A 16210-nucleotide genomic window follows, 5' to 3' on the forward strand; every position below is an offset into this window, starting at 1 on the left:
AGTCATGTAGTAACGAGGTCAAGAGTGGCCTTATAGCACATAATGACAGTCCAAATGTTAACTAGATAAACTGAAATAACAAATGTGAAATCGCATTGAATCAAATAAAAGGGTATAACTGGACCTTTAGGTGAAAGTCCGTACAGCAGGGTCTCAGAGAACTGGTTGTCTGTGACCTGCAAAAAAAAAAAAAAAACCCATACAAAACAACAACACATAACAAGGGGAGAAAATGACAAGATATGTTCAAGCGAGACCGAGCAGGGTCTGTGACCTGTCGCTGAGACCGGCCCAGTCATATCAAGAGCAAAACAAAGCAATAATAAGGGACAAAGTCAATTTGTTGTGGCAACTAAGGATAGAGGCACAGAAATCTACCTAGGAAAATCAAGGGGGGTCCGCCTCACTGGAGCGTGGATGACCCACTCTTGTCCATTCAGCCATTGGAGGCTTCGGGCATTGAGATGCAGGAGAGATCGGGGAGGAGGAGGCGTGGGCGGAGTCCAGGAGCAGATCTAGTTTTGCGAGCAATTCGTGACCCTGCACTAGAGTTTTAATCGGATATATGGCATTATTGGCTGAGACTTGGAGGAGAAAAGGAAAGCCCCACCTGTACCGGATGTTATGCTTGCGGAGAATCCTCGTAACAGGTTGAAGGTCCCTCCTCTTCTGAATGGTGGAAGGAGCTAAATCCTGGAATATTTGTAGGTGCATGTCCCGGAAGGGAATAGTAGGAGTGTCTCGAGTGGCAAACAAAATTCGCTCCTTGGATCTATAGTAGTGTAGGCGGACAATGACATCTCTGGGGGGTTGAGATGCCGAGGGATTGCTTCTTAAAGCCCTATGGGCTCTGTTACAAATGCAGTCATCATCAGAAAGGTCTGGTACCAGGTGTTGAAAAAAATCTTTGAGAAAAGTCTGCAGGGAAGAACTGGACACAGATTCCGCGACATGCCGAATACGAAGATTATTCCGGCGGGAGCAATTTTCTTGATCTTCCTGCTTCTCCTTAAGCATTTCAATCTCATCCTGGAGCCTGGTAAGTTCAGAATCCATGTGCACTTGTGAGCGACAGAGGTCGTCGGTCTTTGTTTCCAAAGCATCTGTCCTGGAACCCAAAGAGGCAATTTCCGTTTAAATTCCGAAACCGCTTTGGAGAGTTCTTGGCTAAAAGCGGACTGCACGCCTTCTAGTAAGCTGGTTATCACCGCCTGTATCTGTGGGTCGATACCGGAGTCAGAAGATTGTGGGGAAGATGGCGAGTACAGGAGGGACCGCTGTGACTGTGCAGGTTTAGTTTTGTTCCCAAAAAAGTTTGGCCTTTCTTGTTTCTTTGCGACATAGCGGAGGAGGGTAGGAGAAGGAATGCAGACTACGCCTCAGAGGTAGGGGAGGGAGGGAGCTCAGGTAGTACTCTTATACAAATGGGGGACCAGAGAGAGGTGAGGTCACATTAGAGAGACATGCCGTGGAGCCCCCAGACAGAGGTCTCGTGACCAAAGCTCATCTTTTAAAGAGCGTTGAGAAAGGGTATTACAGTGGATCACAATTAGTGAATTATTCTAGTGATTAGTTATTAATTAGTAGGACACCAGGTGCCAGCCAGATAGTGCCTCTGCGGTGTGAGACGCACGGAAGTCCCACTTGACTTACAGTGCCAAGGGGTACTAAGAGGGGGGCAATCTGTGCACAATAATAAAGTATTACACTGATCCTAGAGTGGGGGTAAGAGGGACGGGTATCGGGGGGACACAGTGCAGCTCCCAGAGAACGCAGGAGACTCACCACCACAGAGCCAGCAGGATATGGCCACCCAGCCCGGTGATCCTGTGCACGGATAAATCAGCATACACAGCAACTTAGCAGCCTGACAGCCTTTACTAAAAAGGCACACCGGTATGATGGGGCTTGCGGAGGCAATAAGGTACAGTACCTCTGATCCTGAGCGCCGGGGATCCACCACACACTGCCCAGTCAGCAGATAGTTGAGGCAGGTGCACTGCTAGGGAGATCACAGGTGATGGGGACCCACAGCGCACCCTCCACGGAGCAGGCTGCCAGGTCCAGGGCCCAGCAAGGGAGACCAGTCGGCAGCACTTCCGGCCGCGGGAGCCGGGGATCTTCAGTGCGCCCCCCCCCCGGGATGCAGGCGAGCGGGGCCAGCTGGAAAGCCGTCAGCGGCACTTCCGGTCGCGGGAGCCGGGGATCCTCAGCACGACCCTGGGACGCAGGCGAGTGGGGCCGGGGGTCTGCAAGAAAGCTGTCAACGGCACCTACGGCTGCGGGTGCCAGGCATCAACAGCGCGCCCCTTCAGGTAACAGATGAGCGGGTTCAGCCGGAGAGCGGTCGGCGGCACTTCCGGTCGCGGGCGCCGGGGATCCACCGCGCGTTCCCCAGGCAGAAGGTAGACAGGACCGGGGTACAACCGTCCAGGTGTCAGGTAGGGAGAGGCAGCAGGAGACCCACAGGGCAATAGAGAATCCCGGATCCCAAGGTCGGAGGATAAAGGGGACTCCCGTTGGGCAGCCACAAAAATCTAGTCCCCGGCTTCAACAGGGTGTTCAGGCCTCAACCCGCAGAGACGCAGGAGGCATCTCCCGGCTCCGAGAACCAAAACACCCAGCACACCTAGGCAACGTATAGGTGCACCCAGTGCCTCTACAATATATCTGTTGTTCGTTTAGGGTAATACTGTAGGTGCTGACCAGGAGCTCTGAGGAGGCACATCAAGTATAGAGAATTTCATGCAGGGTCCAATGCGCCTCTTTTTTAACATTTGCTTCAGCCTGCCATATGGACTGGTGCTCCTCAGGGCCGGTTCTTGGGCGCTGGGCGCCCCGGGCGACAATAGGGGGCGTGGCTACGTACAGGGGGCGTGGTCATTTACGCCCCCTGTACAGACTGAAATGATATGCGGTGCGCGATGGCGTCATTGCGCACCGCACAACAAAGGTCCTCTCCACGAAGGGAAACTAGACGTGTAGCGTCTAGTTCCCTTCGTGGAGAGGACCATTGCTGTGCGCGATGACGTCATCGCGCACCGCACAGTAAAGGAACCCTCCACAAAGGGAAACTAGACGCGTACGCGTCTAGTTTCTCTTCACAGCGGTAGCGGGGGGCAACGGGCAGCGGGGGGCACAGCAGCAGCGGATCTTGCCCTGGTGCGGCGCCCTCCGGATGGCGCCCTGCGCCCTCCGGAAGGCGGCGCCCCGGGCAAAAGTCCTGCTTGCCCGTGGCAAGATCCGCTATTGGTGCTCCTGCACTGCCCCAATGTAACGCTGGAACACAAGACCTGGCTGCAGCTCTCAGTCCAAACCGTGGAGAAGGAGAGACCAGGCCTTGCCCTTCTGTGGTGGGTGCTGCTTGGCTAGACATAAGCTGCGGGGCAGCGCAATGGGCACTGTGGTAGTATCCAAATCGGTGCCCTCCTTGGGTAATTAGCCCATGTACAGCAGTCAGAGAATAGGCGGCACTCAGGAGACAATCAACTTGAGTTTTAGAAGTGATACTTTAATTCAACATATGTTTTGGCCTGACGACGGGCGCCAACCCGAAACATTTGTCGAATTAAAGTATCACTTCTAAAACTCAAGTTGATCGACTCCTGAGTGCCGCCTATTCTCTGCATGATATATATATATATATATATATATATATATATATATATATATATATATACAGGTTGAGTCTCCCTTATCCAAAATGCTTGGGACCAGAGGTATTTTGGATATGGGATTTTTTCGTATTTTGGAATAATTGCATACCATAGTGAGATATGGTGATGGGACCTAAATCTAAGCACAGAATGCATTTATGTTACATATACACCTTATACACACAGCCTGAAGGTCATATTAGCCAATATTTTTAATAACTTTGTGCATTAAACAAAGTGTGTGTACATTCACACAATTCATTTATGTTTCATATACACCTTATACACACAGCCTGAAGGTCATTTAATACAATATTTTTAATAACTTTGTGTATTAAACAATGTTTGTGTACATTGAGCCATCAGAAAACAAAGGTTTCACTATCTTACTCTCACTCAAAAAAGTCCGTATTTCGGAATATTCCGTATTTCGGAATATATGGATATGGGATACTCAACCTGTATGTATATATATATATATATATATATATATATATATATATATATGTATAGGGGATACAAGCTGCTGCTGCTGCAAAGTGAACTGAATTGAATCTACAAACTCTATACGTCAGCTCCCAGTGACCTCAATAATATATGTGGTCACACTATGCTATAATTGAACTAGACTGTTCTCTAGTAGAATACTTTGAAGATTAACATGGTTTTTCCTGGTTTGCTTTGGTTTATTAGATTGTATTGTGAATGGCGGCGCTGCCCACCATTTAATACCTTATGTCATTTATTGATGTGGACAGTGTTCCTGACCGTGGCTTTGTCCTTTTCATTACATTATGACTTTGGAGGTCATTCCGAGTTGATCGCTAGCTGCATTTGTTCGCAGCGCAGCGATCAGGCTAAAAAACGGCAGTTCTGTGCATGTGTATGCGGCGCAATGCGCACGCACAACATACGGGCTTAACGAACAATGTAGTTTTACACAGGGTCTAGCAATGCATTTCAGTCACACTGGTTGCCGCAGAGTGATTGACATGAAGTGGGCGTTTCTGGGTGGCAACTGACCGTTTTCAGGAAGTGTTTGGAAAAATGCAGGCGTGCCAGGAAAAACGTAGGCGTGGCTGGGAGAACGCTGGGCGTGTTTGTGATGTCAAATCCGGAACTGAATAGTGATGCAAGCGCTGAGTAGGTTTTGAGCTAATCTGAAACTACACAAATATTGTTTGTAGCCGCTCTGCGATACAACCGTTTGCACTTCTGCTAAGCAAAAATACACTCCCAGTGGGAGGCGGCATAGCGTTGCACGGCTGCTAAAAACTGCTAGCGAGCAATCAACTCAGAATGACCACCTTTGTTTGGTCTGTCCACTTATTGCTGATCTACTGCTGCAGACATGTGAGGTTCTGATTTGTGTTGCATTAGTTTAGATAATTACCTATAACCATGTGGCATTTATGGGTGTATTAATTGTAATTGTACAGTACACTTCTTTTTGTTACATAATGGCGCCTGATACTTTGTAGTACTTTACTTTTTACATTTGTTTTAATGCAGTAACTTACTGACACGTACTGCTACTAGCTAATGCATGGCACTGACTAGCATTGAATTAACAATCTCTATACTTATGCTGCTTAATGACACAGGCTGAATAGTTTTTATAACAATACTGTTTTGATATGTTTAACAACTGCCAATGTGTTACTAGTTGTGCAATGCTTAGCATTACTGTCTCACAGCACTGAGCTCCTGAGTTTGATTCCCACCATAGCTATAACTGTGTATATTCTCCCCATGCTTGCATGGGTTTCCTCCGGGTACTCCGGTTTCCTCCCATAATCCAAATATATACTGGTAAATTAATGGCTTCCGACAAAAAATAATCCTAGTGTGTGCGTATACTGTACATAGGCAGACCAGATGGGCAAAGTGGATCTACCTTCACATTCTATGTTTCTGTGACACAAATTGTCAGTAATCATTACTTATTATTAGATTATGCTTGGTATATTTTGATAGTGATGTGCCATTTTCCACCTATATCAACTAGTATTTACCCTAGCTTGTACACACTTCAGTTATTTTGCTTGTTATATATTACTTGATGTTTACATATGACAACCAATGGTTGTCAAAGCGATGAAGCAGTCTAAGGCTAATATTACAATCAATTTAGCAACTGACTTTGCTCATATTTCACAACAAATGTTATATGTTTTCAGTCACCAACTTATGAGTGCTCATCCCTTCCTATCTAAAGGCAACCTTAAATGGTCGAGTGAAAATATTATATATATATATATATATATATATACACTGTATACATATACACACACACACACACACACACACACACACACACACACACACACACACACACACACACACCACTGAGGAAACACCCCCTGCCTAAATCCTGCGTTTGCCACTGCACAGTGTTTGAAGGAATTCGGCAGGAAGGTTGTTCCACAGATCTTGGAAAACTAACCACATATCTTCTGTGGATGTGTAACACCCTAGTGTTGGCGGGTATGTCTAAGTGGTTAAGAGAGGTATCACAGGTGTTGGGTGACTATGTGAAGAACCTTTCCCCTGAAATGTTTCTCCACGTACCTTGTCCTGTATTACCGTGTCAGAGAAGTAGGATTGATTAATACAAAATAGGAGTAAGTCAGCAATTCCAACAGGATGTCTTTTTTTATTGAGATGCAATGAACTCTGGATTGAAGATGATGATTGCTTAATTGGCATTAAATTTGAATAATCACAAAAGAAGAATTGGGCATAAAAGATGAACAAAGAGAAGACAATTGGCTACAGTTCATACCACAATGGAACATTCAATATGCAAACGACAATTAATTTGAATCACAAAAGAATGGCAGAATATCATTAGAATCACAGGCGAACATATTAATTAGAATCACAAATATTGGCATGAGATAATTGTAATCACATAATGGAGAGTGATGAAAAACACAATTAGCAATAACCAACACTGACTCTCTAGCTTTCCCTAGCCAAGGTATGACAATCTTCACTGGCAATAAATGTTGGAGCTCTGGTATACTTCTGCAGTGCCACAAAGTGTCAATGTGGGATTGGCACACAGATGTATGGGGAAATCCTGGGTGGTGACAAAACTGTGTAGATTTGTCCCTATCTGAAAAGTATGTAGCTAACAAAGGGTCTCTTGACAGATTCAACTTCCTTAGCAATGAGGGTCTATTTGGTGGAGCATACTCTGTCTCTCTCCTGTCTCCTTACTTAAACTTGCCACAAACTCGGTCTTTCAGAATGAATGTCTGCATTGCACTTGTAATACAACTCAGTCTTAATTATTCTCACAGTCTCAATGTGGTGGTGGGGGAGTGGGTTGCCTTAGTAAGATCTTGGTGGTGTTCATCTTATCGAATGTGACGTTGAGGTGTTGAGCTTATGGAATGTGGCGCTATGCTGACCGCGCCCTATCACTATACAGCTAGTGACAGCGGTTTCTTAAATTGAGTATCAAACTTACCCATGGCTTTGGTTACTTAGTCACTCATGTACTCACTCAGACCCTTTTATGCGGAGGTATCACTTGCTGGACAAGACTTAAATGGTTCCTCACAATCACAAGATGGCTGTGGCATCCGCACATCTTAACAGGCCTGGCTCTGGCTGCGGTGTTTCAACACCAGATCACCCGGCATTTGGCTCTCCAACAGCACCCCGTTGCTTACATGGCTGCTTCTGACGCCCAGTGTCATGCTTCTGCAGCGCTACTCTCACCGCCCAGTGTCCAGTGGCTGACAATTGTCCTCAGCTCCTGCTCTGGTCCACTTTCAGCATGCATCCCAGCACCTCCTGTCTCCACACACAGTTCCTCCTTCTTCTTCCCACAAGGCTCTTCTCAACCCAGGCACCCCTGCCCAATCAGCGTTCCGCATACAGACCATGTGATCGGACCAGGGTCCCTGCTTAACTCTTGCTGTGCCGTGCTCTCCCCTTGTGCTGCTTTAGACCTGTAAGTAATTTTTTAAAGGAGCATGCACACCATTTTCCGGGGTACCACGTATGTACGCTTGCTCAAATCCTTTTGTCTCTTCATGTAATCCCAGACAGACTTGAATTTGTTGAGATTAGGGTTCTGTGGGGGCCATATCATTACTTCCAGGACTCCTTATTCTTCTTTATGCAGAAGATAGTTCTTAATAACATTGGCTGTATGTTTGGGGTCAATGTCCTGCTGCAGAATAAATTTGGAGTGAGACACCTCCCTGATGGTATTGCATGATAGATAAGTACCTGCCTGTATTTGTCAACATCATGCGGTCTGTCTGGGATTATATGAAGAAGACAGAAGGATTTGAGCAAGCCTACATCCACAGAAGACGTGTGGTTAGTTCTCCAAGATCTTTGGAACAACCTCCCTGCCGAGTTCCTTCAAAAACTGTGCAAGTGTACCTAGAAGAATTGATGCTGTGTTGAAGGCAAAGGGTGGGCACACTAAATATTGATTTGATTTAGATTTCACTTGTGTTCATTCACTTTGCATTTTGTTAATTGATACAATTAAACTATTAACACTTTTATTTTTGAAAACATTTTTACTTTGCAGCATTTTTCCCACACCTGCCTAAAAACCTTTGCACAGTAGTGTGTGTGTGTGTGTAAATAGAATATAGAGTGAATTCCGTCCCAAAAATAAAAACATCCAAGTAGAGATAAGGTGAGGATCGAGCCAGCACACTATTCCAATCTCACATAATGTTTAATGCAGAATTCATAAGTGACAAACATAAAATAGCAGCACTTTATCCTTTGCAAACCATTACAGCCTGTTTATCAGCCCATACCAGTCCCACCCGTCCCTCCTCCCTGGTTGGACTTATTCTAACTCTATGCAGAGTCTGGCTGCTTCCTCATCTTTATATTATGCTAATCATTTCAGTATCTTAAATTGGTTTGGGAAGCACTGACAGCAGTGCCTCCCGTTGGCAATGGGAACGGGATTAAGCGAGGGGCGGGGCCTAGCACTTGGGCTGTAAAAGCCGATTAAAATAAATGGTGAAAGCGGTACTTCTACAAGTGCCTAGTTGACAGGGACACCACTCCCATGTCAGCGAGGCAGCTGTGATTAGACAGCGGATCCAGTGCTGGATCTGCTGTCCAATCACCCATATGCGGCAGACGGAAGCGGCGGCGAGACCCGGCGGTGACTGGCTTTGAAGCTCTCCCTCCCTGGCTTCTACAGCAGCGGTGCTGTGGTGCGTGTGGCGGCGGTGACGGAGATGAAGGACAGCGCTCTTCCCTTCCTTCCACCCTCCCAGCCAGCAGCAGCGGCACTGTCCTGGACATGCAGGTGAGACAGAGGACTGCTGGGCTTGGTATTGCATTGATTATATATGTACATATATATATATATATATATATACTGCTCAAAAAAATTAAGGAAACACTAAAATAACACATCCTAGATCTGAATGAATGAAATATTCTTATTAAATACTTTGTTCTTTACATAGTTGAATGTGCTGACAACAAAATCACACAAAAATTATCAATGGAAATCAAATTTATTAACCCATGGAGGTCTGGATTTTGAGTCACCCTCAAAATTAAAGTGGAAAAACACACTACAGGCTGATCCAACTTTGATGTAATGTCCTTAAAACAAGTCAAAATGAGGCCTCCACGTGCCTGTATGACCTCCCTACAACCCACACAAGTGGCTCAGGTAGTGCAGCTCATCCAGAATGGCACATCAATGCGAGCTGTGGCAAGAAGGTTTGCTATGTCTGTCAGTGTAGTGTCCAGAGCATGGAGGCGCTACCAGGAGACAGGCCAGTACATCAGGAGACGTGGAGGAGGCCGTAGGAGGGCAACAACCCAGCAGCAGGACCGCTACCTCCGCCTTTGTGCAAGTAGGAACAGGAGGAGCACTGCCAGAGCCCTGCAAAATGACCTCCAGCAAGCCACAAATGTGCATGTGTCTACTCAAACGATCAGAAACAGTCTCCATGAGGGTGGTATGAGGGCCCGACGTCCACAGGTGGGGGTTGTGCTTACAGCCCAACACCATGCAGGACGTTTGGCATTTGCCAGAGAACACCAAGATTGGCAAATTCGCCACTGGCGCCCTGTGCTCTTCACAGATGAAAGCAGGTTCTCACTGATAACATGTGACAGACGTGACAGAGTCTGGAGACGCCAAGGAGAACGTTCTGCTGCCTGTAACATCCTCCAGCATGACAGGTTTGGCAGTGGGTCAGTAATGGTGTGGGGAGGCATTTCTTTGGGGGGCCGCACAGCCCTCCATGTGCTTGCCAGAGGTAGCCTGACTGCCATTAGGTACCGAGATGAGATCCTCAGACCCCTTGTGAGACCATATGCTGGTGCCAGATTGCGTCCTAGGCGCTTAAAAAATAGTTGATTTGTACAATACGTTCCTTTTTGGAGATGGGATGGCCTCAGAATTGGTTCCCGCCTTGTATTGTAATCTCGTCCGGTTGTATTGTACCGTAATTATTCAAACATGTGGAAGAAAAAGATAGCATATAATGTGTAGTATTTCTAATAGTCAAAAACTGACAAACAAATGAAGAATGATCGTGGTAAGAAAGATGCTCCACAGATATCTTGCGTACCCCACTCACAATAAGGTGAATGTGGGTGTATCCATAAAGGTATCTTTTAATATAATGATGTTAACTGCATCCAGACAACCAGACACTGTGTTGTGGTGGTTTAATAAAACACAGGCGTACCCAAAACTCACACGAAGGAAGTAGAGGGCACTCCTTGAAAGGTATCTTTTACATTCAGTTTTCTTCAAAAAAGTAAAGCGTACCCCAACTCACACTGGCACGGAGAGCTGTAATCCTATCAAGGTTTCTTTATTCCGTGATGGTGCTGTCAATAGACTTCAGTGCTTTGGTTTAATGACTCGCAGATATGCAGAGAAGAGGAAATAATGACAAACAATGTGTGATATTGTTTCAAACCAAAAGAATGCACGGGATAGAAGGCACCAGTGTTGCGTGGGACAATCGTGTTTAACGTACCCCACTTACATCAACAAAAGGGTAATAATAAGCCCATAAAGGTATCTTTCATATGAAGACTGTCATCAACCATAAAGTAAAGGCTTAATCTAGGATGGATTGCTGTAAACAGGCGTACCCCAACTCACACTGGATAGATGGCACACGTTCCTATAACAGTATCTTTCACACCATGACACTCAAATATAGGCGTACCCAGACTCACGTTGCATTGGAATAGATGAATCCTATCAAGGTATCAAGATGTCTTGACAAAGGTCTCACGACCGAAACGCGTCGACATTATCTGGACTGTGAGTAGCAAGAATTTTATTCTCTCCTTTTTTAAGTATTTTTCCCTTTTATATCTTATCCCTTTTTTTGGGATATTTGAACATAATTTTTTTATGGACATTCATTGTTTTGTATTGAACTTGGATTTTTCGCGTATCTGAAAAACCTGTTGTTCTGTCAGATTGGAATAAAGTACAATTTTTTTGGATATTTTTTTGGATATTTTATTTGGAATTTCCTCTGGAGAATTTGCACATATTTCTTTTGTGTGAATTTGTTTACTATTACACACTGATTGGAGAAAGGTTTTTTGAGCCCACAAAAGATACCTTGATAGGATTCATCTATTCCAATGCAACGTGAGTCTGGGTACGCCTATATTTGAGTGTCATGGTGTGAAAGATACTGTTATAGGAACGTGTGCCATCTATCCAGTGTGAGTTGGGGTACGCCTGTTTACAGCAATCCATCCTAGATTAAGCCTTTACTTTATGGTTGATGACAGTCTTCATATGAAAGATACCTTTATGGGCTTATTATTACCCTTTTGTTGATGTAAGTGGGGTACGTTAAACACGATTGTCCCACGCAACACTGGTGCCTTCTATCCCGTGCATTCTTTTGGTTTGAAACAATATCACACATTGTTTGTCATTATTTCCTCTTCTCTGCATATCTGCGAGTCATTAAACCAAAGCACTGAAGTCTATTGACAGCACCATCACGGAATAAAGAAACCTTGATAGGATTACAGCTCTCCGTGCCAGTGTGAGTTGGGGTACGCTTTACTTTTTTGAAGAAAACTGAATGTAAAAGATACCTTTCAAGGAGTGCCCTCTACTTCCTTCGTGTGAGTTTTGGGTACGCCTGTGTTTTATTAAACCACCACAACACAGTGTCTGGTTGTCTGGATGCAGTTAACATCATTATATTAAAAGATACCTTTATGGATACACCCACATTCACCTTATTGTGAGTGGGGTACGCAAGATATCTGTGGAGCATCTTTCTTACCACGATCATTCTTCATTTGTTTGTCAGTTTTTGACTATTAGAAATACTACACATTATATGCTATCTTTTTCTTCCACATGTTTGAATAATTACGGTACAATACAACCGGACGAGATTACAATACAAGGCGGGAACCAATTCTGAGGCCATCCCATCTCCAAAAAGGAACGTATTGTACAAATCAACTATTTTTTAAGCGCCTAGGACGCAATCTGGTGTCTATTTGTTGTGTAAAATATCTGTGTTTCATAAATGTGGTGGCATTTATTTTGACACCAGAAGTGTACAGGCGGCTCTGCGCCCAGGGGACTTGCTTGACTTTTTCTTGTCATATGCTGGTGCGGTTGGCCCTGGGTTCCTCCTAATGCAAGACAATGCTAGACCTCATGTGGCTGGAGTGTGTCAGCAGTTCCTGCAAGATGAAGGCATTGATGCTATGGACTGGCCCGCCCGTTCCCCAGACCTGAATCCAATTGAGCACATCTGGGACATCATGTCTCGCTCCATCCACCAACGCCACGTTGCACCACAGACTGTCCAGGAGCCACCTCATCAGGAGCATGCCCAGGCGTTGTAGGGAGGTCATACAGGCACGGGGAGGCCACACACACTACTGACCCTCATTTTGACTTGTTTTAAGGACATTACATCAAAGTTGGATCAGCCTGTAGTGTGTTTTTCCACTTTAATTTTGAGGGTGACTCCAAATCCAGACCTCCATGGGTTAATAAATTTGATTTCCATTGATAATTTTTGTGTGGTTTTGTTGTCGGCACATTCAACTATGTAAAGAACAAAGTATTTAATAAGAATATTTCATTCATTCAGATCTAGGATGTGTTTAGTGTTCCCTTTACTTTTTTGAGCAGTGTATATATATATATATATATGTATATAGTCTTTTGTAAAAGAGGGCATTCACCATTTTTTTTAAAAAGGTCAAAGGTCATTTATGACCACATCATAAAGTCGACGTTTCGATCATATCCAAATTATCTTTGTCAAGACATCAGAAAGGTATTGTAGACAGCAGGACACCAGAAGCAGCATGGCTGCTCATCTTTGACAACAGGGAATATGTATACTCCCTTACCTGGATGACCTCCTTCTTCTAGCACATTCTCCAGAGGTCCTCCACCATCATCTCCAGGTGACAATGTAATTTCTTCAGCGTCACGGCTGGCTGATCAACTGAGCCAAGTCCTCTCATATCCCGTCTCAGAGGATGCTCCATCTTGGAGCCCTGTTGGATGCTCACATGTAACGAATCTTTCTTCCCCTGAACAAGATTGCAGCACTACAATTGTGCATACGCAACCTACTTCACAGTCACAGGGTTTCTATTCACTCATTAATCCAGACCCTAGGCTCCATGGTATCCGCCTTCGACATGGTGGAATACGGCCAATTCCACTCCAGGCCTCTCCAATGCCTAATACTCACCAGATAGAATGAACAACCCCAGCAGATCAAGTCTCAGATGATGATACTGCCTCAGGAAGTCCAAACGTCCCTTTCCTGGTGACTACACATTCCCAACCTGGACAAGGCTTGGCATTACTGGATTCCACACTGGGTTCTTCTCACCACGGAAGACTTGACTTCATCAAGCCCTGGGATCCGGGAGGCTTGTCTACTCTCTTTGGAGTGCAGAAAAACTGTTACTTTGATAGGTTTCATTACATTGGGATTTTTTGCGTAGGTACAGTAGATGTAAGGGTTGGGGCTGAAATGCCGGTGGGCGGGATCCTGGCGGTCAGAATACTGACCGCGACATGACGCTGCTTAGAATCCCCCTTACGCCCTAACCCTCCCTGACTGCATCCTAACCCTAACCCATCCCCCCTTCTCGCAGCTTTACCCTAATCCCCCTCTCCACAGCCTAAACCTAACCCCACCCCCCTGCAGCCTAATCCTAACCCTCCCTGGGGGTGCCTAACCCTATCCCCCCCTTCCCGCAGCCTAACCTCCACTCCCCGCCGCCTACCTCTTCAATGTCCCAGCAGTCACTCGATCGGGATCCTGGCTGTGAGGAAGCCATCACTGGCATTCTGATCCTATTTAGGATGCTGGCGCCTGCATTCTGATCAGTGTCAGGATTTCAGCATCGGTCTACTGACAGCCGGGATCCCGATGTAAATGTACTTCACCATATCAAATGTGCCTGTATGGTAAAGAAGTCATACTATTCAAGGTATAGAACCACCACTAGCTGAGGACCCAGAAGTAAAGTGGTCCTTTTGTGAAGCAAAGAGGCTTTTTGACTCACAAGTAATCAGGGTAGACCCCTGTAACTAGGAATGCACTGATCCTCCCAACATCTGTGATCAGAAGATGCTCATTTTTGCATTTCCGCAAATGGCAGCATTTTAATGTGTAGCTTCATGAATGTCCCATAAACAAGTGCATTTAAGTAAAAATAAGTGCAAAACATCATAAAATATACATGGGGGTAATTCAGACCTGATCGCTCGCTAGCGTTTTTTGCAGCGCTGCGATCAGGTCAGAACTGCGCATGCACCGCAATGTGCAGGCGCATCACGTGGGTACAAAGTGGATCGTTGCTGTGCGATGGGTTTTACGAAGAATCCATTCGCACAGCCAATCGCAAGGAGAGTGACAGGAAGAGGGCGTTTGTGGGTGGCAACTGACCATTTTCAGGGACTGGTTGGAAAAACACAGGCGTGTCCAAGCTTTTGCAGGGCGGGTGTCTGACGTCATTTCCGGCACCGGACAGGCTGAAGTGATCGCAGCGGCTGAGTAAGTCCTGAGCAACTCGGAAACTGCACAAAGTTTCTTTGTACCACTCGGCTGCACATGCACGGTGAATGGCGACTATGCGAACGCAGGACTGCAAAAAACAGCAAGAGATCGATCAGGTCTGAATTACCCCCCATGTACGTACTACAGGGATGCATTTTTGTATGTTTATAAATGACCTTTTATTTGCCTACTTTCATTTCACATATATTTTCCCCCCAGTGAATCTCTCCTTTTCATACATGTCTTTAAGACCTTACATTTTTCCTAATAGGTATATGGTCTGCTCCTTTGCCCAAAGAGGAGAAAAATGCTGTGTTCTACCTATCACCATTGTTTTTGTACATCGGAGGAAAGGAAGCTGTGTACCGTTTAAACCGCACTGATTTTAGATCAAAGAGTAACTACACGGTGCGTAATGCATAATTTTAATTTGATAATGTAAACGTTCCATAGCATATTTCACCAGAAATGGATGTATTCCTTTCTACTTAAATAATGCTAGATAAGTAAAGTGTACATATCTAGTAACCAAGATGCCAAGCTCATTGACATTTGTTATTTTTACAGATTGCTGCTGAAATGTACAACTGTAAGGAAAGGGTAAGATTCTTTTTTACCTCTAAACACTTAGTTCTCTTACACTTTCCCTTAGCGGACACTTGTCACCCACATACTGGGGGCAAATGTTCTGCAAACTGAACTAATGTGCATGATAATGAGTCAATCTGTTCACTAGGAAATAGTGATGTCATGGAGACGCTGGTTCCTAGTGAATGGAGTGACTGCGTTCTTCTGAAGTACTGAGTAAGGAAAATGGGTGTTCTTAGCCATAATTGTATTTCAGAAATAAGTACCAGAGATGCATCACACTACGGGGAGGGGGTGGGGGGTTCCAATTAGTTGCAGTGAATTACCAACAGCTAATTTATCCCCTGGGGATTTCTTTAATTGATGCCTTTAGCCGGCATTACTGGGTGTTTTGTTTCACCTGGCCAGAGGTAAGAGAAATAAAATCTGCAATAAGTGCCAGTTTTTCTGATTGCGGAAACATATGGATCCGGGAACTTATCCCAGATCCTGTGTTTTGCTCATGGAAATGAGTAAATTAATTAAAGAGGCATTAATTTAATTGCCTGAAAAAAACATTGGGCAAAAATTTACAAAAATAAATAAATAAATATTGTTTTTGCCGGAAAAATTTACCAGTACTAATCAACTGAATTCCCCCCATAATTGTAAACATAATACAAAAATACAGCGCAATATGTGCAATGCTGGAGAGTAGTTTTATTTGTGCAAATAGTGCCTATGGCTACACTTAAAAGTGGGCATTGTTTTATCAATGGTGAGACCAGTATAATGAGAAATGTTAAGACTTCAAAAATAATTAACTTAAACATTGCGGGCGGGATGTACTAAAGCAAAAATGCGGTAAAACCCCCGAAACGGGGGTTTTACCGCATTTTCATATATACTAAGACCCTACCGCAGCGTTTT

General features: G+C 44.9%; 1 protein-coding gene across 1 annotated transcript in view; it reads left to right on the forward strand.

The window, feature by feature from the left end:
- The window catches only part of SEMA7A (semaphorin 7A (JohnMiltonHagen blood group)), a 76118-nt gene that overhangs the window by 29894 nt on the left and 30014 nt on the right, over positions 1-16210 (forward strand). The window contains exons 2-3 of the mRNA XM_063926441.1: positions 14985-15121; positions 15281-15313. Coding sequence (XP_063782511.1) covers positions 14985-15121; positions 15281-15313 — 170 coding nt within the window. The remainder of the gene's footprint in view (positions 1-14984; positions 15122-15280; positions 15314-16210) is intronic.

Source organism: Pseudophryne corroboree, chromosome 6 (assembly GCF_028390025.1).
Source record: "Pseudophryne corroboree isolate aPseCor3 chromosome 6, aPseCor3.hap2, whole genome shotgun sequence".
In the NCBI taxonomy this organism is placed as follows: Eukaryota; Metazoa; Chordata; class Amphibia; order Anura; family Myobatrachidae; genus Pseudophryne; species Pseudophryne corroboree.